This window comes from Urocitellus parryii, chromosome 5 (assembly GCF_045843805.1).
Source record: "Urocitellus parryii isolate mUroPar1 chromosome 5, mUroPar1.hap1, whole genome shotgun sequence".
In the NCBI taxonomy this organism is placed as follows: domain Eukaryota; kingdom Metazoa; phylum Chordata; class Mammalia; order Rodentia; family Sciuridae; genus Urocitellus; species Urocitellus parryii.
This window is the reverse complement of record NC_135535.1, coordinates 71805649-71832555: the sequence shown is the minus strand read 5'-3', so window position 1 is coordinate 71832555 and position 26907 is coordinate 71805649. Positions and strand designations below refer to the sequence as shown.

Sequence of the window (26907 nt, the reverse complement as noted above, 5' to 3'; positions counted from 1 at the left end):
AACAACAGGGATTGGTAAAGGACAAGTCAGGGCAAACGGTAATCAGCCCCTATACCAGGACCCTTGCTGGAACTACTCGCAATACCTGCTGGACAGCTGTAGAAATAAAACCCAAGTCCCCCAATGAGGCTTACACAGACCTTCATGAGCTTTCTTCTGCTTACCTTTGCAGTGTTATATCAACTTGCCATCTCCCAGAGTCCCATATTTTGCCTTAATCAACCACCTTTAGCTTCCTTAATTGGGTAAGCACTGCCTCATCTCTATAGATATTTGCACATGCTGTTTCTGCCATACAAGATGCTTCCCACTCCCTCCCTTTCCCTAACTAATTCTTACTCATCTTTAGAGTCTCAGATAATAAATTATTTTCTCAAGTAAGTCTTTCCTGACATTCAAGCTGAGCTGGGTACCCCCTCTACAAGGCCTCAAAGCACCTTCTCAATGATTCTCATCTTACACACTTGTCTATAAGCAGAAAAGTTATTTTGGTACCCATTTGTCAACTATTTACCCAGTAGTTATCATATGCATAATATAGTTCAAGCTGATGTGAAGAATGTGGTGAAAATAAAATAAAATGTTACTTTTTACTTTAAAGGAGCATAGAACAGAATCTTAAAACTGGTAGGTGGAATAATAGAGGCATATTATGTTTAAAAACAATGCAAGGTAGTGTAATTATATACACTAAGTTGTGAAATATTCTATGCCACAGATTCTAAAGTCCACAATGTAAATCTTGCAAAATTATGTCAGGTACATTAACCATAGGAAAATGAATAAGACACTAATTATAAAACAATTGAATAGCAGTTTTTAGTTAAAGCAAGAATCTATAATAATGCACAGTTAGTAAAAGTGCTAAAAATTGATGACTCCACTATATATATGTATGTATTTATACATATATAAATACATATATATATATATATATATATAATTTCTATAAATGAAGAGCACCCTAAGAATTTAAATAACTCATATTTAGAGCAAAGGGATTTTTTTACATTTGAAAAAAGACACACTATGTCTCTGCAAAAGCAAAAAAAAAATAAGGGACTAAGAGTACAAAAATAGATGAAGGAAAAAGAAATGCAAATTGGTAGACCAATCACAAAGAATGAGCACTTAAGAATATATAAATGGAAATGTGTTCAATTCTCATAGTGGAGGCTTACATTGCTATCAAGTGAAAACTCACAGAAACCATGTTGCAGAATAACTAAAAATCCTATATGCAAATTTCAAAACAAGATGTAAACCAATTTAAAGCAAGGATAGAAACATTCTTAATGGAGGTACAACAGAAAAATAGGAGCACAGTATATTTCAAAGGGTCAGTAATTTCAATCCCTTCTCAACAGTAGATTTGATCAACAAGATGACAGAAATCATCAGTCTTCCTAGCAGTGAGCAAGAAATGCTAACTTTACAAACAGTGGAAGCCAATCAAATCTTAACAGAACTACAAAAAGTGGTTTGACACCATTATATTCAAGATACTGGAATAGTTTACTCTTTGATTAGGGGTTATCAGTATAAAAGCTTCTTTCATATCTCAAGATTCAAAATCCTCTCCTATTCATTTCTGGGCTAATAGGAAAAAAATGTTAAGGAAAAAACCCTTGCCTTCCAAACTAGAAAACAGTGAACCCTTATGTCTGCCACAAAACCTTCTCTAGTTTAATAAATGAAATATATAATCCTAATACAAAGAAGGGAATTTGAAAAGAAACTTGTTATATTAATTCTTCAGAATAACCACGTAGTCCTTCCTGGAAAGAACTACTGTTTTCACAGCAGCTGAGGACTACATAAGTAAACTCTCTGGTTTATATCATATTGGTTCTCTTAGTCATTTGTCCATTTCACATAATTCACCCTAGTTGAGAATCTTTAACTTTATTAAAAGTAAAACTAGATAACATAAGATTTCATAAATAAATGAAATGAAACTAGAAAGCTCTAGTGATTATTGCCACAGAAAAAATAATGGCAATGCAAAATGAGTACCACATACAGGCAAACTGATCCTTCTCTTTGGAATATATTATTAATAATGTAATAGTACATTCACTGTAATGGCAAGAAGAACACACAACTGGCACAACAGGTCAGCTAATAGGATAACCCTCTACACATGGAACCAATACTCACACCACCTCTAGGTTTTACCTCAGATAGAAAACATCTGGAAGCTGAGGATGAGCATGCATCACAGATACAGGATCAATGAGATTCGACTTTGAAGAAAGAAAGGGTATGTGTGGCTGTATAAGTGAAGTAGTTCTACTTCATAGGATTCCTAACCTTAAAACCTGATCAGGTCAAATTTCATCATGTATAATTTTGTTTGTTTGGAACAAATTTTAACTCAAGAACATGACTGTAACAATAAGACTGAAGAATAGCCACTGTAAGAAAATGAACTACTCTCATGCGCTACGGAATACTGATTAACAAACAAAGCAAAAAGGGATATCCAAATGATTGAGGCAAATAGTTTGTCATTAAAATATAAATAAATCTTTTCAGGTTAGTAGAGTAGGATCTTTTCTTAATACAAGGTGTACCTGTTAAGTTTCCATTATAGCCTTTGCTGGGCTTAAACAGAAACTTGGGCACCAAAAGAAAAAAGGCTTCTTCTTGGGCATGTGGCTGAATTGGGAGCTAGAAGAGGGAGAGTGGCTTCAGGCTCTGCTGTGCTGACCCTAGAGGCCCCTGGGACATCCAAAAAACATGAGCATCTTGCAGTTTGTACACCCAAGGCTTAATCTTAAAACAGGAACTAAAGTTAAAGCATTTTCAAAAATTATGTATTGTCCAAATAGTAGTTAAAATTTGGAAGGCAGAAAAAATAAATCATAAACAAATAAATAAATATAAATATAAAATGAAGTTTTATATTTATCAGTTGATCCTATAACTGTAAGGCATGCTCATCCTCAGCTTCAGATGTTTTGATAAATAAAAATAAATATAAAAAACGGTTTAAAATGGTGGCCAAGAAGAGCACTTTAAAAAATGCTTAGCCAGGTATGGTGGTACACTCATGTTATCCCTGGGGCAGGAGGCTGAAGCAGGAGGATAGAGTTTTCAGAGCCAGACTCAGCAAAAGCGAGGGGCTGAGCAGCTCAGTGAGACCATGTCTCTAAGTAAAATATAAAATAGGACTGAGGATGTGGCTCAGTGATTGAGTACCCCTGAGTTCATTCCCTGGTACCAAAAATAAAAAACAAAACAAAACACCAACAACAACAAAACAATGCTTAACTCATAAAATGAAAAAAATAACAACCAGCAAGAGAAATTTGAGGAATAATTAGAAAGCAGAGAAGCAAAGATGAAAATAAAACATATCCGAGAACCTAAAGAAATGGAAACTCAATTAGGGGAAGTTGACTGAGAGTTGGGAAATGTACTCCCCAAACAGTAACAGTAAGACTAAGAGTATTGCTCTTGACAAGTAGAAGGTCAAAGTCCCATGTGACCTTTGAGAGAGCAGATTGCAGTAAAACAGTGAGCAGGAGAATGAGATATCTATCCTCATCTCTCTGTATATGTAGAGCTTGAGCTGACCCTTGAAAACACCATTAACAAGTTATTAGTTCAAAATATCAGCCATGGTGATAGTCATGTTTACAATCCTTCTGTAATGACACCTTCTTGGCCAATAAATTTTTAAAATGCTATAAAAGGCAATGATTTCAGAAATCATTAAGAGATTACAAACTGGTGTCTAACAAACCATGTTCAGCTCTCATTTTTAAAAAAGTCTAACCACAAGGTGTAGTAGCACATGCCTGTAATTCCAGCCACTTGGGAGACTGAGGCAGGAGGATCAAAATTTCAGGGCCAGCCTCAGCAATTTAGTGAGACCCTAAGAAATTTAGCAAGACCCTGTCTCAAAAATAAATAGATAGCTAAATAAATAAATAAATAAATAAATAAATAAATAAATAAATAAATAGGACTAGGAATGTGGCTAGGTAGTCAAGCATCCCTGGGTTAAATCCTTGGTACCTCCTCCAAAAAAAAAAAAATCTAGATTTTTAACTACTCTATAAAACATAAAAGATCTGCCAATACTGGTCCCACATTACCAAAGTGCCTTTTGCAAGGAGCATGTGTGTTCACTGCCCTATGGATACTCAGTGTCCTTATGACACCTCCCCTCATCGTTTCCAGTAATCACTTGGTTTCTATAGCTGTAAATTATCAAATTGTGGCATTCATTTAAGAAGGAAACTGGCCAGATCTGAGAGTATCCAGGGTGATATGGCCCTAGATGAAAAGAATGAATTCCTGCCATTTGCAGCAATGTGGATGGAACTGGAGGACAAGATGCTGAGTGAAATGGTCACAGAAAGACAAATACCACATGCTCTCCCTCACATGTGGAAACATAAAAGTTGACTTCATAGAAGTAGAGAATAAAACAGTTACCAGAGCCTAGGATGGGGAGGGGGATGAAAAGAGCATTGTTAGTGGGTACAGTGTTGTAGCTGGTGAGGAGGAATAACTTCTAATATTCTACAGCACACTAAAATAACTATAATGGTTAACAATTAATTGAATATTTCAAAACAGCTAGTAGAGAGAATTTTGAATGCTCTCAACACAAAGAAATAATAAGTGTCTACGGTAAAAGATATGCCAATTATCCTAACCTGATCATTGCACATTCTGTACATGTACAGAAATATCACTCTGTACCTCATAAATATATACAATTACTATATGTCAAGTAAAAAAAAATATATTTTTTAAAATAAATTAATGGGAGCTGGGATTGTAGCTCAGTGATAGAGAGCTTTCCTTGCATGCATGAGGTCTTGGGTTTGATCCTCAAAACCACATAAAAATAAATAAGTAAATAAAAATATATTAAAAATTAATTAATTAATTAATTAAAAATAAATTAAAGGAAACAGATTAAATTCTCAACTATTTCCTACTCTTGCTACAACCAGAGAGGTGTAGGTCTCAAACTCAGAACTCAAACTCTGTTTCCTGACTTCCAGCTTACTAAGTGCATTTTTCCTTCCCAATTCACACATTGTTCAGAAATACTTGCAGGGCTTTCTTTATTCTAATCAGTGTACCTTCAGGAGAATCCTTCAAACAGGTGGTCCTACATATAAGTGCACTGTAGCCTCTGCTGAACTAAAACCATCTGGATTTCCCCCAGACAGATGCTGATTAAATTATTATCTTCAAAGGAAAGGGAAATAATCTTCACAAAAATATAATTTTATTGAAAGAAGACTGACTCATAGTGGGGTAGAGAGGGAGAGCATGGGAGGAATAGATGAATTCTAGATAAGGCAGAGGTGGGATGGCAAGGGATTAGCAAGGATGGTGAATGTGATGGACATCATTATCCAAAGTACATACATGAAGACACGAATTGGTGTCCACATACTTTATATACAACCAGAGATATGAAAAATTATTCTGTATATGTGTAATAAGAATTGTAATGCATTCTGCTGTCATTTATTTTTAAAAATAAATTAAAAAAGAAAAAAAGAAAAAGGAATCCTCATAAATTCACAGAAATATGCAAATAGATTACTCACAAATAAAAATCTTTAAAAATTTATTAAAGTTTTGAAAATGCTTAAGGAAATTATCTTCAATTTGCTTTTTAATGTGCACTTTACTTGTTTGATATTTCAATCCTTTGATGACAGATTGCTTCTTTTCAATTTTAGTCTCCCTCCCTTCAGTCTCCTCTCATTCAAATCCAAAACTATCATTTTTAGTGCATGACAGTTATACATGACATTGGATTCACTGCAGCATAATTATACAAGCATAGAATATAATTTGCTCCAAAACCATCTGGGAAAAAAAAGCCACCATATCAATTGAGTAATACTATCTATCTATCTATCTATCTATCTATCTATCTATCTATTTAGAAGATCATGAGTTTTCTTTGCTTTAAAGTTTGTTTCCCCAATGCCTATGGGATAGCCAGCGAAATCCTGGAGTTCTTTCAGGTCTGTGGCCTTGTCAACCTCCCAGAACTTCACACACATCTGCACCCTGCTCTCTTGAAGTGATAAATGGGTAACTCTTCTCTCCACACATCAGGATTCTGAAGATGCAAAATGCTATGTTCTCTTGTCTACATCCCTTTTCTAATCAATTTTCATATACTTTGTAATATTAAGTACTCAATAACTATATGAACAAATAAATTTAGAAAAATTCAAGAAAAACACAGAAATTTAAAAATCAGTCAACATCCTAAAAACTCATTTAAAGACATTTCACTTTTCACTCACATTTGATCCTCCTTCCTATCCCCAAGACATTCAGATGTGGGGCAGGGGTTGGGGATCACAAAGTCTCTTGATTGGCCCTTGGAGGACAAGCAATAAAGAATTATACTCAACATAATTCAGAGACTTTTTTCATTCCCCTTCAGTTTTATTTATTTTATTTTGTTTGGGTGGTGATGTGTGTGGGATTTTTGTTTGATATTTTTTTTATACTGTGGAGTTTCTTATTTGCTTGCTTTGATATTTCCCCTGGATTTTTTACTTAGAGTATATCTGACATCTAAGAACCTGGTATACACAATGGCTAGGTCTGGCTACCAAATTTAATTTGTATGACTTCAAGACACACAGTGAATACTGGCCTTGGAAACAATTTAATCTAATTCATCAAGGCTGAAGCCACTATGAATTGTAACACGTTAGGTTCATGACAAATTAAAACCATCCATAGAAAAACAACAAAAAAAAAGAAATCACTTTTCCTTCTCCATTTAATCACATTAGCTCATGTGCTAAATCCGTAGGCCCACCTGTTTGAAGGATTCTCCTGAAGGTGTGCTGATTAGAATAAAGAAAACCCTGAAAGTATTTCTGAACAATGTGTGAATTGGGAAGGAAAAAAAAAAACACCTCGGATGACATTTCACTAATTACATTCACAACTCTTCACTTTTACTAACAAAATGATGATTAGTAGCTAATTTTAGGCCATTAATTGATTGCCTTTATTAGTAATTAAAACTGTGCATGTTAATTGTACCAAAAAATGGAGGAATTTAATTATTGAAAAGAATGAATACCACTTCATACATTTTAACAGATATTGAAAAAAGTATATCGTGATTAAAATTAAATCCTATAGATTTCCATTCATTTTTTTATTTGTAGTTTTTAAAATAAATCTTTAGTATAAATATTTTTAAACAAAAGAACCCAGCTTTACTTGAATCATTTTCTTGCTGATAATTAACGCTGATCATGAATGTGAAACCCTGCATATCATTATGTGAAACATTTATGCATTCAGAATGTCTACTTGGTGGTTTTCTTCTTAAGAAGCTAAACAATTCATTAAACAAGTTGCTCCTGAATGGTAGATCAGAACAAGCATAAGCTGCCTTCTGTAGAGTTCTATTGTGAAGCTGTACCCATTTGTGTTTTCTTTGAAGCCATAAAAATGAAACCCTTATGCTCATATTAAAAGCATAAGAAAGGCATCTATTATGTCAATAGATTTAAAACAGGGCCTTAGACACAGTGAGAACCACTCCAAACTGGCACCCTTATAATAGCAAAGGTTAAGAAGTGCATTCCCAGGGAAAACCTTCAAAGGCCTACATATCATTATATCCCAAAACAGATGGCATCACAGTGTTTGGAACTATAGTTTATGGACACCTACAATCACAAATAAATCCTTTCTAATCCCACTCTTTTGTCTAGATTTTGTACTTTGATGATAACTGCAGGTGCCTTTTCTCCACTATATTGTAGTACACCATTTTATAAATAATGAAGATTCACATAGATATAAGGACACAACTCAATAAAAACAACTTTAATACAATGTATAAGTAAAGTATTTTAATGGTAGCAGATTTATACTTTGTAGTAATCTATGACTTCCAGATTCTAATCTATTATAAATCTTCAGTAGTCTGAATTTTACAGGAAAAAAATATGATGAAAATATACTTCTCTCCTATATTGCTGGAACTATAAATATGATTTTTTTTAAAAAGCCTCTCCATAAAACAATGTGGAATTATCTAGTGTCTATTTATATACCACGGAGAAACTCTCAAACACAGGAGATAGGGACAATAACATTCACAGTGGCATCTTTTGTATTAGCAAAAACTACAAAGAAGCCACAAGTTCAAGAGGAAAACGAGTGCAGGAACTAGTCTACCAGTGTCTGATACACTCAGCAAATGCAGACTGTGCAGCAATGACAAGGGATGAACTGCGGCTCCACACACTCATGTAGAGGAACCCAGAAACAATTCGGAGCAAAAAGGAAGAGTCACAGCTATGTGCAACTTATTTCCACTTGTGAAAGTTAAAAACCATGCAAAACTGAGCAATGTGATATTGTTATTTATGTTCAGTCAGTCGTACTTTTAATCTAAAATTCTGCTGAGAATAACCAAATCACACTACTGTGGATGACAGATGACATAAAATTGCGTGTGATTGTTCCCTATAAATCCCTTTTTTTAAATTTAAACATAGTTTACTACAAAAATTATCTACAAACAATTTCTAATAGATACTTACAAGTCAAAATATTGTTTAAAAATCATATACTTCAATATTGAATAACATATGCTCTCACTTACACATAAAATCTAAAACAGTTGAAAACATAGAAGTAAAGAGTAGAACAGTGGTTACCAGGGGCAGGTGGGAAGGGTTGGGGAGATGTTGGTTAAAGGAAACCAAAATTTCAGTTAAATGGAAGAAATGAGTTCAAGAGACATTTACAACATAGTGACTACAGTTAATAAAAATGTATTAGAATCTTGAAAATTATAAAGTAGATTTTAAGTGTTTTCACCTAAAAAAAAAAAAAGCTATGTGAGGTAACACATGTTAATTAGTTTGATTTAGCCATTCCACAATGTATACTTGTTTCAAAACAATAGGCTGTACATGGTAAATATATATGATTTTGATATCTCAATTAAAAGTAACTAAATACTTAAGGAAATATGTAAAAGCTAAACCATAAGAAGATTTGAATTATATCACAACTTAACAGAAAAGTTTGACTTTATAGTTTACCTGAAACTTCACAAGGTCTGTGAGACTGTAGAAAAGAGCTCTTCAATTCCTGTCTATATATGAGATGTGGCTTATTGTGGTCTTCTTCATGTTCACTCCCATCTGCCTTCATTATAGGTTCTAAGAAATATTCACCATCATGTGCTTTAAATGTTCCCATCTGAAAATAAAGAAAACAAAAGTCAACATTTTCCCAACTGTAACTAAGAAGACACACTGCACCGCAGGTTAAAATGAGCACATAGGGCTAGGGGAGTGGCTCAGTGATAAGAGTGCTTGCCTAGCATGAGTGAGGCCCAGTGTTCAATCGCTAGCATGACAAAAAAGTAAAATAAAATAAGCACACAGAAGTAAAACAGCAGAGCCTGTTCAAAAATACCACAAATCTACATAAAAATTTCCTTTTCAAGACTCATTCTTCTTTCTACATTCTTATATATAAAAACTAAATAATATTCCAATAGGCAGAGCTGCGATAATAGGTATTCCAGATATAAAAAAAAATAGCAAAGCAAAGTCCTCAAAATGGGAAAAGATAAGTATAAAATAGTCTATAAATAGTAAAGGCTGGTTGATTTAATCTGTGTAAGGCAATAATGTGATATCAAGACTAAAAAGTAGGCTGGGTCAAAATTGTTGAATGTGGTGCTAGAAATTTGGATTCATCAGCAATGAAGAGCCATGAAAGAATTTTCACAAAGACCTGTCTTCTGAATTCCAGAATCCAGCACCCAAAATGTTGTTGACATCATTCACACAACATTCCCAACCTTAAGAGGTCTAAGACCATACTCTTTTTCTTTCTTTTTTTTTTTTTTTGTGTGCTCTAATTTTTATTTTAAGTAAAATAAAAATTTTTGGTACAGAGATTGAACCCAGGATGCTTATCCACTAAGCTAAATCCCCGGCCCTTTTTATTTTTTATCTTGAGACAGGATCTCACTAAGTTGCAAAGAGCCTCAATAAGTTGCTGAGGCTAGATTTGAACTTGTGATCTTCCCATCTAAGCCTCCAGAGTCTCTGGCATTATAGGCATGTGCCACGGTGCCTAGCCATACTCCAGATTCCGGGTCCAAATTTGTTGTTTTTAAAAAACACTCCCTACTTCAGTAAATGGCCTAACTTTTTTTAGATTTCTGAGACCAAAACTTCTTTTAGAGAAATCAAGGATGGTTCTTTCCTTCAAATCCCATATTCAGTCCACCTGCAAATCCTGATGGCTCAGCTGTCAAAATGTAACCAAAATCAAACGACTTCTCCCATTTGGCACTATATCTATGATCAAATCTAAAGGTCTTTCTTCCTGAACTAAATCGATAGCCTTCTGTAATCTAGCTTCTATACACAGTCATAATAATTGTTTTCAACAAAAGTCTGGATCATGTCACTCCCCAGGGGGAAAAAAATACAACTAAGGAAAGTCACTCAATAAAATCAAAAGTTCTTACAATGTTCTTCAGTATTCTATGTGATGTGCCACCCCTCTGTACCCCTCCATTCCTCTAAGCACACACTGACAACAATTAGACTCTGGCTTTCTTTTCTCCTACTTTCACCTTATCTCACACTAGAGCTCTCTCCTGGTGCCTTTGTTATTTCTCAAACATGACAAATAGAGTCCCACCTCAGGGACTTTGTGTTTACTAAACCTGCATCAAGCACTTCTTCATGGGAGCTCCCAGTTATCATTTCTTTGGAATCTCCACTCAACATTCATCACCCTATACAAAATGGAACTGAATCACCTCTCTAGTCCCTATATCCCAGTTCACTTTCTTAATATCACTTATCACCTGATACATTTGTATTTATGCTTCTTTGTAACTTGTCTGATACAATCCACTGAAATATAAGCTCCATGAGAATAGGGCTTTGCTTGTACTCTTCTCTGTATGATTGCCACATTCCAGATATTGAATAAATATATGCTAAATGGATGAGTACTTGAGACCATAAGCTATGAAATTTAACTTAGTAAGATTTAATGTTAGAGATGATAGAAAAAAAAAACTAGCAACTACAAGACAGGCTATAACCCAGAAGAAAAATCTGAATAATGGTAATGGTGATAGAGCTGGTTTGGCAGCTGGAATAGATTGATTACAAGATATCAATGCCAGAAGAAAGTAGAAAAAGAGACAGTGAGAGGAGTGATAGAGATGATTTGGGGGGAAGATAATTTACTAAAAAGAATCCAAAAAGATTAGATATCCTAACAGATCCCTTTCTACCAAGAAAAAGATGTCCAAGTTACATCACATACAAAAAAACCCAGCCTTGATGGTTTCACAAAAGAATTCCACAATACCTTCAAAGATCAGATAATTCCACCATTATTGAACTGTTCCAAAAGATAAAAAAGAAGAAATAATCCAAATTATTTTTATGAAATTAGTGTGAACTTAACATCGAAATCTAGAAATAACAACACTAAAATGCAACAAATGAATACAGAGCAAGCTCATATGTGAATATCATAAGGTAAAAGTCCAAAATTATATTATCAAAAGGAATAATAAAATCCAGCATCACATTAAAAGACTAATACATGGAGCTTATCATAGGAAAGCAAGTATGATTCAGTATTAGGAATCCATTAATAAAATCCATAATAAATAATAAGTCACATGGCTTTTGATAAAATTAATAAATATTATTTTTTTAAAATGTAAAATAGATGGATGCTTCCTTAACATAATAAATTATGTCACAACCAAAAAGACAACATCAAGCATAATGAAGACATAACAAAGCACTTCACATAGGTCAGGATTACAAAGATTCCCTTTATTATACAACAGAATTAGATAAAAGAAGGAGAATAGAAGTATAAAAATTGGAAAGGTAGACGTAAAACTGTCATCTTCTTATATTACACCAATATATACTTTAAAATAATAATATTAACTGAAAAACTACTGCTAACCCAAAGTAAATATAGTGAGATACATATATCCAAACAATTGCCCTCTCTCTCCTTGGTCAGGTGAGGCTAAATCATCCAAGGTAGGCATATATAATAAAAATGGCTTTACTCCAATATAGAAGTCAGATATCATATTCTCATTCTCTCTCTCTTTCTCTCCCCCCTTCTCTCTCTCTGACTTTATCTCTCTCCCCTTCTCTCTCTCTGACTTTCTCAGAGAAATATATATATATATATATATATATATATATATATAAAAGGTAGACGTGTGTGTGTATACCTCTATATTGATATATATTCATCCATACATAATTCATATATCAAACTAACAATAACTTTGAAACATGTTATGATATACTCCTCACTTTACAGGTAAGACAAATAAGGAGCAGAAGGGTTAAGAAACTAGTCCCCAAGTCTCACACTTAGTAAGTAAGAAGAGGAACAGCCCAGCTCAACAATTCATGCCTTAACTCATTACACTACACAGTCATCATATGCCAATTTTGATAAGTTCATGAAATAATCAACAAATATTTCATATGCACCTACTATGGACCAGACATAGTTTTATGAGCTAAAGATACAAAAGTGAACATGACAAAATCCTTGCCTTCAAATAACTTATATAGGAAAAGACAGACAACATGTAAAAATGTAATACACCAATAAGTGCAATTAAAAAAAAACTAGATCAAAAAGATAGAAAACAACAGGTGGGGACACCTTCTACAAAGGGAGGGCAAGGTTGAAGTTGGAATAACAAGAAGGTAGCCGTGGAAAACTTCCAGGGAACATTCCAAACAGGAACCAAATAGCCTAGAGACAAGGAAAGTTTGACAAGTCCAGGTGACAGAAAACAGTAAAGCTAAAGCTGTGCCAACCAGGAAAGATGGACTAGTAGGATATGAGGTTCAATCAGCAGAGGTCAGCACTGCTTGACTTTGAAAAGCATTCATTATCATACCTCAGAATATACAAATATATATTTACCTATACTTAAACTAAGCATTTTTCCACTTAGAAAAGCATATTTCTGCAAAGAACCACTTCAGAAGTGATTTACTGAATTATAGGTAATACTATAGGCACAGGTTTAGTGAATGACACTCCATTTCTTAATTATAAATATGCTAAGATAATTTATAGACAACTTTAAAATGGTTGTTTTAAATTCTATTATAAAAATAAAGGTATATTTTAAATTGCTATTTTAATGGAAAAAACACTAATGCCATTTAAATACTTATGGCAATTGTAGGCATAAAGTTCTTTTTACGATAATTACTAGATCAGTGATTTTACTCTCTTTACAGTTCAAACATCTAAAACATTGCCTGAAACGGACACTCAATATTTCTGTAGAAATTAAAATTATGAGAACCAAGATAGTATCTGAGATTTTTCTCATATTCCCTTTAATAATTCTTTGATTTTCTTTCTAAACATTCTTAAGTTATGGTAGCCTTGAGACTTGTCTGGGATATATTTACATGATAATTACCTTTCTTTGCTGAAAACTAAAATATTTAGGAACTCTTAATGTGTTATTAGGATTGTATATTTTAAATGGTTTAAAAGTTAAAGAAATTCCATCAGATATACTAACTATAAATTAGTGTCTTTTGGGTAAAAAGCAAAACAATACATATTAAGATGTTTTATCTTTATGTTTATTTCCTGGACAGTTTCCTAGTGACCTGTCCCCTATCATATTTCATTAATGCTACCAATATATAACCACAATCAAATATTTTCAGTATGTACCAAAATTCTAGCATTCTCTATTTTATCATAAAACTAATTTCAACTGTAATTATAAGAAGTAACAAAGACACTGGTTTTGAAATCTGAGTGCATGGATCCATGCAAAAATCCCTTTCTGCCTTTTAAAAAAAGCTTGCTGAAGAGGGGAAATGTGATATCTAGGAAAAAGATGCAAATAGACATGAACTAGCCTGTTACTTAGCTAACTGCAACTACAAAACTACTTTGAAGAACATCATACTATTCCCAAGTAATAGCGAAAATATTTATACCTGTGGAATTTCTTTCATGCTCTCCAGGCTCAAAATCTGACTATGAGGTACTTCTATTTTAATGTTCCAATAAAACTGCACATAGATCCAGCTCATGCTCCCATATCAGAAAAAGCAAATATAGTTCAGTCCAGACTCATCAGCACCTCCTTTTAGTTGTGCTAGAACAGCTTGCGAAGAATAGTGCCTTTGCAACTAAAAGGTTCTTTCTTAAACAAAACCTTCATGTTTTAAAATATAAAATTCAGGGAAAAATGTGAAATAACTTGTTTTTTTAAAATGATTTCTCTTTTGAATTATCAGTGAGGGACCTAGAAGTATTTTACTTCCATGAGTTTTTCTATAATCCATCCCATTAAAGGGAATTTCCTGTTCAAATAATAAAAATATTAAGGTTTTGCCTAAAGGCTCCTAAGGAAGCACTTAATTTTTTAAAAAACTTGGAAAGGAACCTGGTAAGGAATTTGAGGACTTAGCAAAACAGGTGGCTCATAGAATTACATTTAGATCATGCCATATTTTTAGAAACTTATCTTCAGATGAGCACTACAATTCGATTTATGAGAAATGTCAATCAGATTCCAAAAATACGTTCTTTCAATGACTATTAAGAATCTGCAAAATTAAATTTCCACTTGGGCAAGGGTACCTAATTTCATAGAATAAGGATTATCTATTGGCCAAGCTGCTTTGAAAGGCAGTAAATAATTATACAACTGGTTCCAATTTATTCCCATAGGCCAAAATTCTTATGTTTAGAAAATTTTTATACAATTGTTTTTCCTAAAATATTCTTATTTCAGCATTGTGGCATTCATCCATGTATTTTTTTCAAATACATGGCAAACACATGTACTGTTGCTACCAATAATGTGCTCTCAGATTTCATTAAAGGGTAAAAACAAGCACAAGATACAAATCCCTTTAACTCTCTTCCCAAATCATTACAGTTTTCATATTAAGCAGTAGCAACTGGAGAACAACATATGAAAATAAGGTACTGTTGAAACTGTTTTCTAAAATATTTAATGATTTCCCATCTTTAATCATACACCATATCCTAAACATATTTATAAGAAAGCCAAGAAATGTGTACTATGTTTGCACTCATGGAACTTTAAGTAAGTTATTTCATATCTCTAACCCTCACTAGAATTATCTATAAAACACTATAAAGTGCAAATATAGATCTTTATCACTTGGCACTATGTGAATTAAAAAGACAAATTATCTGCATAATTTTATTTATTCCATTTCCTACAAAATGTAATATACATTAAGATAATGTTCATAAAAGGAGCTCAATAATTGTCTTAGAATTGAACATATTTTCAAAAAGGATGAAAAATTCTCCATTAAATACACCTATGTTACAGTCACCCTTTGCACCACAGGCAGAACACAAGTGTTGCATAATAAAAGATCCCAACAATAACTCTGAGATTCATTTTTATTCTGGAATAATAGTCTGTTCAATGCATAAAGGTTTCTCTCCCTGACAATTCCTCATTGTAACACCAATGATCAGGCCTAGGAAATAGTGTATTGAATAAATGAATGAATCAATATGAAGAAAACATCAGAATTGGATCTGGAAGAACAAAGCAGAAAATTTATGGTAAAGTTTACTTTTCTCTTCTGACAGCATTCTTTACCTTCCCCAACTCCAGATCTTTAGAGATCTTTAAAGACCTGGAATTGGGGAAGGTAAAGAATGCTGTAAAAGTGAGAAGAGACAATAGAAAGGAAATCCATGGCTGACCCCTCAGCTAAAGAGAATGGTCCTTTACCAAGTGCTGGTCCATCAGGATCAAGAAAATAAAAACAGCTGAACTCATCTACCCAAGATTTATACAGCCAGAGGACTCAAGTTCAAATACTGAATCCCAGCAACCTCAATAATGAGGAATAAATTCTGTAATATTTCTTTCTTTGAAGCACTAAGGTGTTTTTGAAGTCATATGAACTTCAACAAAACAGACAATTATCAAGGAAACAGCCACATTCTTGTAAAATCTTGGTAGCAGTACTCAGGTCAGCCTCTCCCAACCTCTCCCTAAAATGTCAATAAAGACATAAAATCTAAAATCACCATAACAGTGAGAAATTACAACAATGACAAAAAAAATTTAGATATAATAGAAATTTTAAAAATATTTTAGATATATAATAGAAATTTTAAAATATAATAGAAATTTAAAAATAATATAAATTAAAAATATTTTAGATATATAATAGAAATATGTTCATGATTATATTGTCAAAATAGTATAAAGCAATATTACTTAAAAACAAAAACAAAAAATACATAGATTAACTAGAGGGAGACATGCTATAAATATGCCAAACCATCTGTCCTATTAGTAGCATATATTTTTCTAGCTTATTTTAAATTTATTCATAATTATCTTGACATGTAATTCTCTTCAATTATTACTTGGGCAAATCTAGCTATTTTTTTATTTGTATATTTCCCTTTGTATTTTCCCCCATCTAAAGATTATAAACATATTGTCATTCTCTTGTGGTGCTGGGGATCGAACCCAGTGCCTTGTGCATGTGAGGCAAGCACTCTACCAACTGAGCTATATCCCAAGCCCCTTCTTTTACTTTTGTAATAGAGCAATAGTTTTATTTGTCTTACTAGTAGGCTGAGAATCCAATACATGCTTTTCCCTAAAATAGATTCTTAGCATTATAAGATTTAATATAAATGTCTTTGGCAACTGCCACAGGAAAATAATTTAAAGCAATTATCAAAATTTGATCTGCAATGAGAAGCCAAATCAGTTTCTGACAGATTATATTAGCAAAGAAACCACGAGCCTGACTCAAAATTTTTTGATGAATTTCATTGTAAAACAAACTATAAGTCCTCAGAACTATCCCAGCATTCCTGAAGCTTCCCTCCTTTCAGTCAGCAGTGCCCTCAGAACCCATTTAGATAAATAATGGAAGAGAAAGGACAAGACTCTTATAGAAGGCAGGTAACTGATGACTTTCCAGAAAAATGAATCACAAAATATAATGAGGAAACCAACCAAATGGTCTCAACAATTCCTCCCCAGAAGGAGTAGAAATTTTTTGTAGATCAGTGACTACTAGGTGTCTCGCTTTCTTCCTACAGAAAGTTAAGGTTAGGATACCACCCATGCTGGTCATGCTGGGTTTGCAGGGGGTGCAAATAATTGTTTTTTTTTTTTTTAATTCACAAAGTGCCAAGTACCAAAGATCTGCATCTGTACTTTATAGAGAATATTGTGCATTACTCAGAGACCACAGAATCTCAGTCAGAACAAGTGCAACTGTGAGCATTCATAGACAAGAAGAGTATGTCTGCTGTGTAGCAAGAGAACAGCAAAGGGCTGTTTGGTAAATGGAAGGGCAGCCTGTGGTAGAGACTGTTAGCTATCTCCAATATCTATGTTCCTGTCTTCTTCATGGGAATACTACTACTCCCCATTTCCCAGACTTTTTGTATCATGGTGAAGCCAGGAAACAAGTTCTCATCAACAGAATATACAAAGAATTGTATGTGTCTCCTTTGAGTTGAAAAAGTCAAGACCCAGTATGTCTTCTCTGTGCTTTTACTATGGTATTAGATCATTTATCTAGCTTATGGATATATTTTGAATTTAAAAGTACAATATTGTTCCAACTGGAAAGGTAATCTATATGACCAATACCCAATAGTGGTTGCTAGGTACTAAATGATAAGTATTTATTGAAAAGAATGAGCATTCTGTTTCTTCCTTTTAGTGTAAACTGGAAAGCTGAAATATATTTTATAGAAAAGTGTAATTTTGATAAGAAAAACAAGAATAAAACCACCAGGGTGTGATGTAAGGCCATATGAATAATGTGACAAATGGAATGCAATTAATCTAGGTAATATCTGAAAATATTTAATCATACACAAATTATAAAAATGTCCAAGTACTTCAAGTAAAATTTCTAAAATAATTTTCCTGCATTGAATGGCTAATATGAAGCAGAACTAGCTAAATATTTGGCACATATTAATGAACATTAACTATTTTAGCATATTCATTCACACTCATTAAGCATTTCTATATAATGCATTAGCCGCTAAAATAAATGACTATATTTTCTGCCTTTAAAGTCTATTAATGAGATAGAAATGTAGACAAGTAACTTCAATTCAATATATAATGAAAGCATTATATATTGCATAGTAGAAGAGCAAAGGCCTGATCAACACTGACCCGAGAAGATTGGGAAAAGGAAAAAAAGCTCAAAATAGATCATGAAGAATAGGTCAGAATTTGAAATAAAAGACATTCTAGACAGAGAGAAGAGCAAATACAAATTTAAATAATTATGAAGACTAAAGGAAATCTGTGATTGAATCAAATAAATGTTCCAGAATTTTTCTTTATCACCTGCTCCTTTGTCACTGCCTTTTTTGTTTAATGGCCTGGAGATCACTAATTCATCTCAGCCCCATCATTAGAATCATTTTGGTCTCCTTCTCTTACAGTGCAAATTCTAATGGGTCAGTGTTGAGAGCCACAGCCAAAGGGGCCCCAGCAAACTTCCAGCTGATTGGCTCACCATGGCCCCAGCAAACTTCCAACTGCCAGCCGATTGGCTCCTCTGCGGTGCTGCTCATTGGGCTGTTTCCCCGCCCTTTCAGACCACGGAGCTGCTCATTGGGGGACTCCTTTGGCTCCACCCATGTGACCCAGCCAATCGGCCTCAAGAGCAGGAGGAGTAGGGGTTGAGAGGCTGGCCGGAAGAGCCGGTGGTGGCAGTTGGGCTTTGAGGGAATTCCTGAAGAGCTCCTATGGTTCAGCCTGTGTTCTAAGAATAAAGTTCCTTTCTGTTTGACAAGTGGCTCATGAATTGTGTCCAGCCAGACTGCGGCAGGTCAGCTGCAAGATTGTCCCCTTCAGCACTACTCTTTGTTATAATGGGGCTTTTTAAGGATTGTGGGATGTTTAGCAACAACCTTGGTCTCTATCCATTCTTGGCTAGTACCATGCTTCTCTCATGTTCCCATTGGCTATGAAAACAAAACCACCTCCAAACATTGCCAAATGACAAAACTACCCCACAGTTGAGAAAGAACAACTGTTTATAATAATTCACCTTCCATGGATACCTATTCTTATTCACTACAATATTACTCAGGTAACCTTTCTCCCTCAGGTAGACTACAACAGTGGTTCTCAGTGATTCACTGCCTTCTCTGTAGCTTGCACAATGTTGCTGAGGAGAGATGTGCCTCCTATCACACAGAACTGTCCTGCAATATACAGTTAAAGCACCCACAACTTTACAATATATTTAAGGCTCATGGTTTAAGAGGTTTCAACAGTCCATGGATGGATGGTTCCATTACTCTAGGCCTGAGGTAAGGAAGAACATCATAGCAGAGGAGGAATGCAGATCAGAGTATCACCACCAGGATGCTGAGAGGCTAAGCTTGGCTTGCCAGGGACAAAATAAATACCCCCAAAATGATGCCTCCCAGTGATCTCCCTCCTCCAGCCACACTCTCTACCTGCTTCCAATTATCACCCAGTTAACCCATTTGAGTGGATCAATGCACCAATTAGATTAAGGCTCTAAAAACACAATCACTTTACCTCTAAACATTCTTGCATTGTTTCTCATATGAGTTTTAAGGACATCTCATATCTAAACTATAACAGAAGCCTTCCCCAGCACAGACCTCAACAACTCCCTTAACACCTCCTTCCTCAAAGTTCACATAGAACTTTTTATACACTCTTTTAACAGCACTTAATAGATTATGTCTTAAGTGTTTATGTGCATGGTGTCACTGCTCTGATAATGTCAAACATAAGTGGACAAGGGCACTTTGAAACCCATCAACATTTGCTACCTCACCATTATTTCCCCAAACTACTCCCAGTTAGTAACCAAATGTGACAGGAATACCAAATAGACTTATTTTGAGGAGGTATGAGATTTTTCTCCCAGCCATGTCTGGCTCAAGGGCTTTGCTGGATCGCTTGTACTTCCAAGTGGCCTAGGGAGTTTCTACCCAACATTTTCATCCTCTGGCTTCACCTGTTTCACACTTACATGCCCCTATCCCCAAGACTCCCCTTAGTTTCTCTAGCACAGGCACTTCCGTTGAACAAAATTCCATCTTTACATTTGCTTCTTGAAAACCTGAACCACAACACTCTAGAATGTTGAAAGTAGATGTATAGGAAATTCTCTCTACTGTTGTTTGATCAAATATTTGAGCAAGCACATGAATAACTAAAACCATTACGAGTTTTTCCAACAAAATATAAATGAAGAATGGCATATGTAATTATCTGGGAATATATTAGTTTTGGGAAAGTAGGAAGTTTGGAAACTGATAAAACTTAATTTTTCCAGAGCAGACAAAAAATAGTAGAGACACCATTGATACTTTCCATACTTTTATTTCCTGTCTGAACAAGAAATTACTAGAGAAACTCAATAATCAGTCATCCAAGAGCAGGAGAGCCTGACAGGCTGCAGAATGGTTCCTATGTGAAACTTCAAATAAGTTTCACATCGCCACTGCAAGCTGCTCTCTGAGAAAACTGTATAAGCCAGATGCAGTTTCTGGTTTTATGACATCTGGAAACTGTTTCCTTCAACCAAAAAGACTGCATTGCTTCAAATCCCACCAAGAAATAGTGAAGTTAGCTGACTAGGTGGTCAAGTTAGTCCCTACGGGACTTTGGAAGAAGGGAATCCCTAGGTAATATGAGAAGAGAGCTACCAGTGACAGAGGGATTGTCAGGAATAACTTCTGGAAAATGTATGCATCACATCCTGGCAAGTACATGACAATAACACTGCAATTTACTAAATATTGACCCCAACTCTGGCAAGAGCATTTGTCAATGTTATATATGTTTACAGTTGAATATAGGAATATTAAGTCCTGATAACTATACATTCTATCAATTGGTTAATAATGGTGTTTGATTAGCTATTACACTACTCATAGATAATTTTAAGATCCAGCTTCATTTTCATATCTACCATAGATTTTGAAGATGTATAAATAAATCTCTGTTCAGAAAAGTGTATATCATAACATAAATAAATATTCATAGTTGTGGGAAAGAACGACTATAGAGAAGGAAAGACTAGGAAAGCAGGAGTTACACATGTTAAACAAAGAAAATTTCTGGTAGACTCAGCCCCTTCTGGTTGTTGTGCCCAACACTTGGGAAGAAAACTAAACAACAGTAGTTATGGTTCAGTGATTCAGTAAAAGAGAAAACGTGTAAATACAAAGACTTCAAAAAGTGACAAGAGTAAGGATAAAATATAGAAATTGAAAAAAAAATTAGTTCACATGTTTTAGGTCAATTCGACAGTGTCAGTTTGAACAAATGATTGGACAGAGATAATATTTTGAAAGTATTGATCTGAATTTTTGTTCCTTTCCTTTAAAAGTCACATTCCCCAGCAGCCACCAGAGGATGGAAGGGTAGATGCTACCCCAAATGGGAAGATGGAAGAGTGATGGGTTAACTAAAAAAAATACAAAAGAGTCCTCCATAGAGTTTATGAAGAAAAAGGCAAGAGAAGCCAAAGAAAGAAATGGTAAGATGTCTATGTGCTAATGTCTCTTATGTAGGTTAAAATTCCAGAATCAGAAGGCATATTAGATTGTTGAAATAGATGGTCAAGAGAAGTGCTCTAGCATGCTTAATATGTAGGACTCAAAAGAGATCTTCTGAAACAGTTCTCCCCACACAGAGAAACAGGAGGTGTAAAAGAGTTTGGCAAAGGGAAAATTCAAGCTATTATTTATGGCATTAACTCTCAAATGCCATAGAAGGTTTCATGCTCTCTGGGAGATCTGGAAGATTACCATAGCATCACCAAACTAGCTTAACTGGAGAAGGTACTGCACCAGGAATAAAGTAACCCTGTGTCTTAGGACTGTACAATGCATCAGCCTGTCAAGAAATCAAACTGGTATTACAGCCAGAACTCAGCAAACAAGACCAGGGAGCTGTAACTGAGCAAGAAAGGGAAGGCCATTAATTTCTCAGGCCCAGAATTCAGTTGCTGGTACCAGAAAGGTTCAAACAGAAGGATATCACCAGGAACTTGAAGAACAAAACAGTACAATTTCCTCGCCTTTCTCCCAAATAATACAAATATCTCAGAACATTTTATGGCCCTGTATATGGTCAGTTGTCATCAATGACCAATGTATGCTTGAATCAACAGTGTATAATATACACTGAGCCAGGCTCAATAGCTCACGCCTGTAATCCCAACATCTCAGGAGACTGAAGCAGAAGGATCACAAGTTCAAAGCCAACCTCAGAAACTTAGTGAAGCCCTAAGTAACTTAGTGGGACCCTGTCTCTAAATAAAAAGAGAATGAGCTGGGATGTGACTCTGTGGTTAAGCACTGGGTTTGGTACTGGGTTGAATCCCCAGTACCAAAAGAAAATAAAAACAACTACAACAAAAGAAAACCAAAAATAACAAAAAAAAGCAAGAAAAAATAACATTAAATGCTCATTTCAACATATTCAGGAAAACATTTAATACAATGCAACATCACAATTTGAAGCAAAACTAAAGCAAAGCAAAAAGTAATTAGAGAAAGAAGAGATTTCTAAGTTAATAAGTCCCTCAGCAAACTGCAAACAGTGTCTAATGGATTAACATTGGTCAAGCTAGATCATTATTAAGTACACAAGGAAACAAAGGTAAGCTAGGAAGTGAGGAACAGGACCAGAAGGTTGGTATTATTTAGTTCTTAGACTTTATATCAACATCTATCTACAAACACCAGGCCCAGGCTGTGGGTACCACAATTTTATCCAGATATAAAGATTAAAGACTAATCTGAGACTAAAAAGAAGAATCTGATATAATGTTAAATCGATTCTAAAATCTGCCAAAAGTTCTTCTCTTTGATGAAACTATTCATCTAAAGAAAGTTAATGTTAGATCAGGTTAGAAATATTCACAATTACAAATAAGTAGTAATTAAGTGTTTTAGTGCTAATATCAGAAATAGAAAAACTCAAAGAAATGCCACTAAAATAATTCTAATAATTCAAACTTAAAATTGGTTATGATCACACTACTGAAAAGTTATCTACTTAGATCTTGATACCTCTCATTATTTATTATATCATTGGAGAATTTTTATCTTTTTTATATGTATGCAATTAATTTTTAAATATTAAATAAAAAAACTGAAAGTATCACTAAATTTATCAAAAGCAAATAGCATTTAAATACAGGATTAATAATCCAGGATGATGACTTAGGCAACTATATCTAAACTGGCACAGTGACAAGAAAAGATGAATTCTAAAAGGGAATATGGAAAAAATAATTTGAATTACACCAATATTGTGAATCAAAATGAGCAAAAACATCATTCCTAATACTGTTTTCCATCTGGACTGTTTTTCCCAAAAGTTCTAAAATACTGAATCAAGAAAATATATTGACCATGACAAATTTGCAGTAGTAAATTTAGATTTTCCAGACAAACTAAACATTATTTTAAAAGGCTGTAGAAAAGAGAATTTTTTCCTTTGAAGTATAATTGACTGTGTAAATATTAGAGTATGTTTCTGCCATTCTGATGTTGCAGATATTTTACGTTTATCTACAGCAGAAAGGAAGGAAATTGTTCAAGGCATTTTGTGTAAATACAACTCAAGATAATAGCTTGAAAAAGAGCAAAGAATCCAAATTTACTTAGTAGTGGCCAACACTCACCCAAGAAGACATCTTAAACCTGCAAGGAAGTTATTCATTTGGCTTGGAGAGACCTTTTATTAATTTTTTATTCAATCACATAATAAATAGTGAAGATATTCTAAAAATATCTTTGAATACCTTTCTAAAAGTATGGTTGTTTTGGTTTGTTGATTGGTTTTTGCTTAAAAATATTGACAGTATTTGAGAACACTAGAACCCTTTAACCAAATTCTTAGTTCTTTTTAAAAAAAAATATTTATTTTTTAGAAGTAGCTGGACACAATACCTTTGTTTTATTTTTATGGGGTGCTAAGGATCGAACCCAGGGCCTCCCATGTGCTGGACGATCGCTCTACCACTGAGTCACAATCCCAGCCCCCTTAGTTCTTGATTCTTCTTGAACATACATTTTTCAAAGGAGTCACTGATGAAGTGAGCTAAGATCTGTTTTAGAGTAAACGTCCTTAACCTGGGGTTCCAAGAAACTGGATGGAAAAAAAAAATTACGGCTTAATTCTCACTAACCTCTGATAGCTGAACATTTCTTCCAATTATGACTATAAGTGAAATCACAGACATTGTGGCTTTGTTAACAATAAACTGACACTTTCATATTACATTAGAGTTCATGTAGCTAGCTGAATTGCTTAAGTTCATCAACCACAAAAGTACAGTAGTAAATAGACTAATAGCTTTTATTATTTAATGTGTTAATAAGCAAGTATGTGTTACTATATCACAAATTGGCTTTGTAATATTTTGACTAATGAATTTAATTGACTTTCTTTTTAATATTATGTATGTTATGTTGTATGTTTAAAATAATTACTGAAAAGAGGTTCTAGGCTTAAGCAGACTGCTTATGTTCACAGGGAAAAAGTTGAGAATATGTTTTAATGGGAGAGAAACAAATCAAATGGTTGAATATTTTATTTCATTTCCTTTCTCCTCATTAAAGTTTTAAAACTATCTTTGTCCTTTATTCTTCTAACACTAATGACCATTTCTCATTTGCAGGATGCAGGTCTTTTTAGATCACTTGAATCTTGCAGGTACAATGCATTTTAAATAGATTCTACCTCCTCCCTGTTCTATACTTCACAGATGAATGGTCATCCCTATACTATCAACCAAAGAAAGTTCTTTTCAAACCTTGCCAGTGTGAACCTTTTCATTCCACACGTATTCATTCTCTTATCATTCTACATTCCAGCTAATTTACCAAATTCAAGTAAATGTAGAGGGTTCTGCCTCAGCAGGTGACCAGGTATGGGTGCATTTAAACAAAATAGCCAGCCCTGCTGTTGGAAATCAGACTCCACTTATAGCACAACCCCCACAAGCCACACTACCTGAGGCCTATCATCACTCCATCTTCTGACACTTGTAGTAAAGATGCTCTCTCAGCTTTGCTCAGAGGAGTGATTTTACCCTGCAGGCAGGGACTTGCTCATCCTGGCATTAAAGCCTTCCAAACTCCTCTCCCCAAGGGAGTGGCCTTTAGCTTGGCTTTATCTATATGTTAATTCCTCTGGTGGCCCCCCATGAACTCCTAAGTCATCAAACGTCAACTCAAAACCCCACTGCCCGACTCCCAGGAAAATGCCCAGGGATCAGAGCAAGCTTACCAGTCCTCCACATAAGCTGAAGACCGCTGTTTGATCCTCCCGCGCATTGACCTGACCGCGGTAGAAGCAGTGGCGCAAGTCTGGGGGCGCATCGCTGTGCTCCTGTGCGCCGCGCGCGGGGGTTCCCAAGTGCACTTCGGTGTAACCCGCAGCAAGGAAGGTCGAGTCCGCGCTCAGGTTCAGCTGGAAGAGCTGCCCGTAGGCGCTGATGCGGTAGTGGGTCCTGAACGGAGTGGGTTCCAGAGCCTCAAAGCTGCGTTTCTTCCGGCTGAAGTGGCGGCTCTGAGGGAACACTTCACCGAACTCATTGACCCGCGCCGGGGTCACCACTTCGTAGGAGGCTAGTGTTTTCACCAGAGCTTCTGCAGCCACAGCGATATAGCCATTGAAACCTCATGCGCTCCCAACCCCAAATTTCTTCAACCAGTCATCTCCGCTAAAAGTCCCAAGATCCTGGTACACCCAGGGTCGGGAGAGATGCACTCAAGCAGGAGATAGCGTACACACCCACACCCTCAAGCGCCTGTTGAGACTGTTCATGATCTGCTTTCCCACATCCCAATTTGTTCTAAGCAAAGACCTTGCCACTTATTGCCCTGGGCAGCCCACCTCCTCCACCCCATCCCTCTAGGCTTCTCTGCCGCCACCCACTTGTGCCCCCCGGGTTCCAGCGCCACCCTGCCCCACGCGCCCCAGCCGCGTGGTCAGGGGAATAAGATGTGTCCCCATTGCGCGCGATTCCTCGAAATCCGGTGCAACCAAGATCTCTCGGGATGCTTAGGACTAAACGGTCCTGGAGTCCCAGGATTTCCTGTAGCTCCAGCGTCCCTCAACCCACAGAGTTGCTTGCCCCCTCCATACTCCTGTCCCGCTCTGGCCTCGGCCCCCATTGCTGCTGAAGTGCCCCCACGGTAACCTTACCTTGTCTGGGGTGGAAATGAACTTCCCAAGACCTGGTGATGAAGAGCGAGAGCTGGTAGAGCAGCCCGGTCAGCCACTTGGCCACCCGCATGGTTCCACCCAGGGGATCCCAACCAGGGAGACCAACCGGAGCCACAGGCCGCCCAGCCGGCTTTCCCCTGCGCTCCGCTGCTTCTCCTCCCTCGCGCCCTCCGCTCTCCCGCCGGCCGCCCCGGCGCCTCAGCAGCCTCCCGAGAAGTAGCCCGGGCCCCGCGCCGGCCAGTCTAGCCACACCGCCAGCCTCTTCTCCCTGAGCCGCAGCTTCATCGCACTGCAGCCCCACAGCCCCTGGCTCCCTCTTGGCAGCTTTGCTCCCTTTCTGCGCCCACACCGCGCTCAGAATCCCTCTCCTTAAGTCCAGCTCAGCGTGGGGAAGCTACTCGACCTAGCAGGAACCGTGGCAATATAGCCTCCTCCAGCCAGGCCAGCGCCGGGGTAGAGCCCGCCCCTAGGGGTTGGCCTGGCCAATCAGTGTGAGACGCGGTCAGCTCCCCCTCCTCCCCAGCTCCCCCAGCCCCACTAGGACTGAGATCCTCTAGAGC

At 35.9% G+C, this 26907-nt stretch overlaps 1 protein-coding gene across 1 annotated transcript in view; it reads right to left on the bottom strand.

The window, feature by feature from the left end:
• Adamts20 (ADAM metallopeptidase with thrombospondin type 1 motif 20) overlaps positions 1–26417 on the bottom strand; it is a 147511-nt gene extending 121094 nt beyond the window's left edge. The window contains exons 1-3 of the mRNA XM_026401433.2: positions 26327–26417; positions 25406–25767; positions 9084–9243 (exon numbers count right to left, since the gene is read on the bottom strand). Coding sequence (XP_026257218.2) covers positions 9084–9243; positions 25406–25767; positions 26327–26417 — 613 coding nt within the window. The remainder of the gene's footprint in view (positions 1–9083; positions 9244–25405; positions 25768–26326) is intronic.
• Between the last annotated feature and the right edge of the window lie 490 nt (positions 26418–26907).